General features: G+C 44.3%; 1 protein-coding gene across 1 annotated transcript in view; it reads right to left on the bottom strand.

Moving 5' to 3' along the window:
* Window positions 1-1,861: 1,861 nt before the first annotated feature.
* Window positions 1,862-3,321, bottom strand: part of RP1L1 (RP1 like 1) — a 26,168-nt gene continuing 24,708 nt past the window's right edge. The window contains exon 4 of the mRNA XM_027665088.1: window positions 1,862-2,620. Coding sequence (XP_027520889.1) covers window positions 1,862-2,620 — 759 coding nt within the window. The remainder of the gene's footprint in view (window positions 2,621-3,321) is intronic.

Raw genomic sequence — 3,321 nt, 5'->3', positions numbered from 1 at the left:
TGGGAAGGAATTCCTGGCTGTGAAAGTGGTGAGGCCTTGGCACAGGTTGCCCAGAGAAACCTCTGCTGCTGCATCCCTGGAAGTGTCCAAGGCCAGGTTGGACAGGGCTTGGATCAACCTGGTATAGTGGAAGGTGTCCCTGTCCATGGCAGGAGGTTGGAACAGGATGATCCCAAAGGTTCCTTCCAACCCAAACAGTTCAAAGATTCCATGAGGCTCACAGATAGGGCTGCCCTTCTTCTAAGGAAGGCCCAGATCCAACCTCTCTGTCTTGTGGATGGGCTTGGACTCTTTCCAGCGTTTCAGCCTTTGTGAGAACAGCTCAGCTGAGTTCCAGCTCTCCACTGACTACTCCACAAAGAGTCCTATTTCTCAGACACCTAAAATTAAGTGTGAACCTCTGCAGCTGAACCCAGTTCTTAATGTGAGTGAAATGAAATCTGATCTGTGGGACTGGCTGGATACGAGTTTAAGAAATTGAGTCTGAAGAATGAAAACAGTATTAATGATTTGATTTTGAACATTGATTATTTCAACATGTCTGCAAACATCTTCACAAACCCAACATGACACTACACACATACTTTTTCACCATACAGTTTAAGGCATTTTGTTTTCACCCTCTCTGTTTTCTTCTCCCTGCAAATTATTGATAAAATGGACTGTTTCCCTAGAGGTTTCCACATGAATGCAGATGAGGTATGGTCAGACTTCTCCTGGCATTAGTTGGGCATTTATTCAGAGATGCATATGTTGCCCCAGGGGAAGAAAAAAAAAAGATACAATCTGATAAAGAAAACATTTCTAACTGAAGTTTGCAGCTCTATTGTGGTTTGTAAAGTCCAACCTCTGCAATAAATGCTTAAGCCTCTTCCAGCTGTTTGCTGCAGCACAAATGGCCAAACTTTTTCTGTGTTAAAGGGAAAATTAGTTTCAATTTTGCTGGTTGTCTGCAAGGGCGAGGCACTGAACAACTGCAAATCCCATCAGCTTTGAAACAGGGCCTCGTGCAAAGTTGTCTGAGGGATCCCAGATGGTTGTAAAGTGCTTAGATGCCATCATTGGCATAGTAAAGGATATCCCAAGGGATTGACTCTATTTCTAAGTTGTTCAATATCACATTCAACCACTTCTCAGATGCCTGATGGGTGAATTAACTCAATTTTTTTATCTACCACTACAGTGAGGAGCACAGTACAAACAGAAGGGGGGGCTGGAAGATCTACTGGAATGACCTTTCTTGGTGTTGAGGTTTTCCAATGAAGTGGGGAATGAGCTCAACCTCTGCTGAAAGTGAAATAGGGAAAATGGGGAATGTTTTTTTTAAATCTCAGATCCTTTTTCTGGATATGGAGAAGGCAGGGCAGGCTAAGGTAGGGGAGGGAGGAAAATGAATGTACATCTCTGTGAACTCTGACCAGACTTTGGCAACAAATCCCAATTCTGTCGTGTTTCCGTGGCTTGGCAAATCTTCCCAGGAAAAATGCTATGCAACGGACAAAAGGCATCCCGAAGTCACTCAGAGATGATGCCCAGCAGAGCCACAGATCATTCAAGCAGCAAACAGCATGGCTTAAAGAGTGGGAACAAGAAGGTGTCACAAACAAAACCGCCTTCCCTTTCCCCAAACCACTTTATCTATTGAAACCACAAAATATTAACGAGTTTACCAGCCCTCCAGAAATGAGGGCAGGCAATTGCAACTTTATAGAATTCAAGATCAAGTTTACCACATTTAACTCAGAAGAAAAGCCAGTTATGATGACTCAACTCACTGGAGATACTGGAATATGTAATGAAAATATACTTTAAAAAAAAAAAAATAAGAAAGAAAGAAAAAAACAGTTTTTAATAAGCAGTTCTAGAAGTCCAAGTCTTCCTGGTCAATATTATCAGAGTTTTCTTTCTTTTTAGAAGCCTGAACTCCATCAGTATTTTCAGCCTCCTTTGGATCTGCACCTTCAGCGTCTGCCGCGTCCTCATCTCCCGCAGCGTCAGTGCCTGAAGAATCTTTGTCCTCATCTTCTTCCTCTTCCTCGCTCTCAGGATACATCTGTGAGGGTTTGGAGCTCTCATCACTTCGAATCTCTCCATTGGGGGGGTCACTCCCAGGGTTGTGGTCATCTTTGCCTTCCTCTTCGTCTTCTCCATCATCTTTATCTTCAGACCCCTTCTGGGACTGCTGCGAGAAGTTTCCTACAGAAGAATAATAAGAAAAGGCGGTGGATGTTTTCAGACTCTCCAGCTTTTTGCTATTTTTCTTGCCTTTGGCCCTTGAGACTTTCTGAGAAACCTTGCTGTTGATTTTGCCTTCGTGTTTTTCATGTGCCTTGTCAGGGTCATCATTGGCAGGTTCCTCCTCATTCTCATCATGTTTCTCACTGTTTTCCTCCTCAGCCTCACCTTCTGACTCTGGTTTTGCATCTTCTACTGCCTCAGCTTCATCCTGCTCAGCTTCTTCATTTCCTTCTGCATCATCTTCTCCAGGATTATTGTCAGTTCCAGAGCCCTTGGCATCCCCTCTGCATTCAGATGTCTCTGCTTCATCATCCTCTGGCTCCTCTGTTTCTTCAGCTTCATTTTCAGCTTCATCTTCACCTTTGGACTTCTCTTCAGCTTCCTGCTCTTCATTTTGAGTTTCTTCTTCTTGTTCTTCCTCTTCCTCATTCACTTCCTCCTCCTCTTCCTTTGTTTCTTCTTCCTCTTTTTCTCCCTCTTCTTCCTCTTTTACCTCTTCTTCCTCCTCCTCTTTTGGGTTTTCTTCCTCTTCCACTTCTTGCTCTTCTTGTTTAGCTTCATCCTCATCTTCCTTTGCTTCCTCATCCTCCTTTGTGCCTTCTTCCTCTTCCTCTTTCCCTTCCGCCTCCTCTTCTTTTGTTTCTTCTTCCTCCTCTTTTTCCTCTTCCTCTTCTTTTCCTTCTTTCTCTTCCTCCTCCTCTTTGGCTTCTTCTTCTTCTTCCTCCTTCACTTCTTCTTCTTCCTCCTTCACTTCTTCTTCCTCCTTCACTTCTTCTTCTTCTTCCTTCTCCTCCTTCCCTTCTTCCTCCTCCTCTTTTGTTTCTTCCTCTTCTTCCTTCCCTTCCTCCTCCTCTTTGGCTTCTTCTTCTTTTTCCTTCACTTCTTCTTCCTCATCTTTGGCTTCTTCCTCTCCCTCCTTCCCTTCCTCCTCCTCCTCTTTTTCTTCTTCCCCTTCCTCTTCCTCCTTCCCTTCCCCCTCCTCCTCTTCCACTTCTTCCTCTTCCTCCTTCCCTTCTTCTTCCTCCTCCTCCTCTTTTGTTTCGTCCTCTTCCTCCTTCCCTTCCTCCTCCTCCTCTTCCTCTT

This window comes from Corapipo altera, unplaced genomic scaffold (assembly GCF_003945725.1).
Source record: "Corapipo altera isolate COAL_440 unplaced genomic scaffold, ASM394572v1 164, whole genome shotgun sequence".
NCBI lineage: Eukaryota > Metazoa > Chordata > Aves > Passeriformes > Pipridae > Corapipo > Corapipo altera.
Note: the sequence above shows the minus strand (reverse complement) of the source record. Positions and strands in the feature narration are given on the sequence as shown.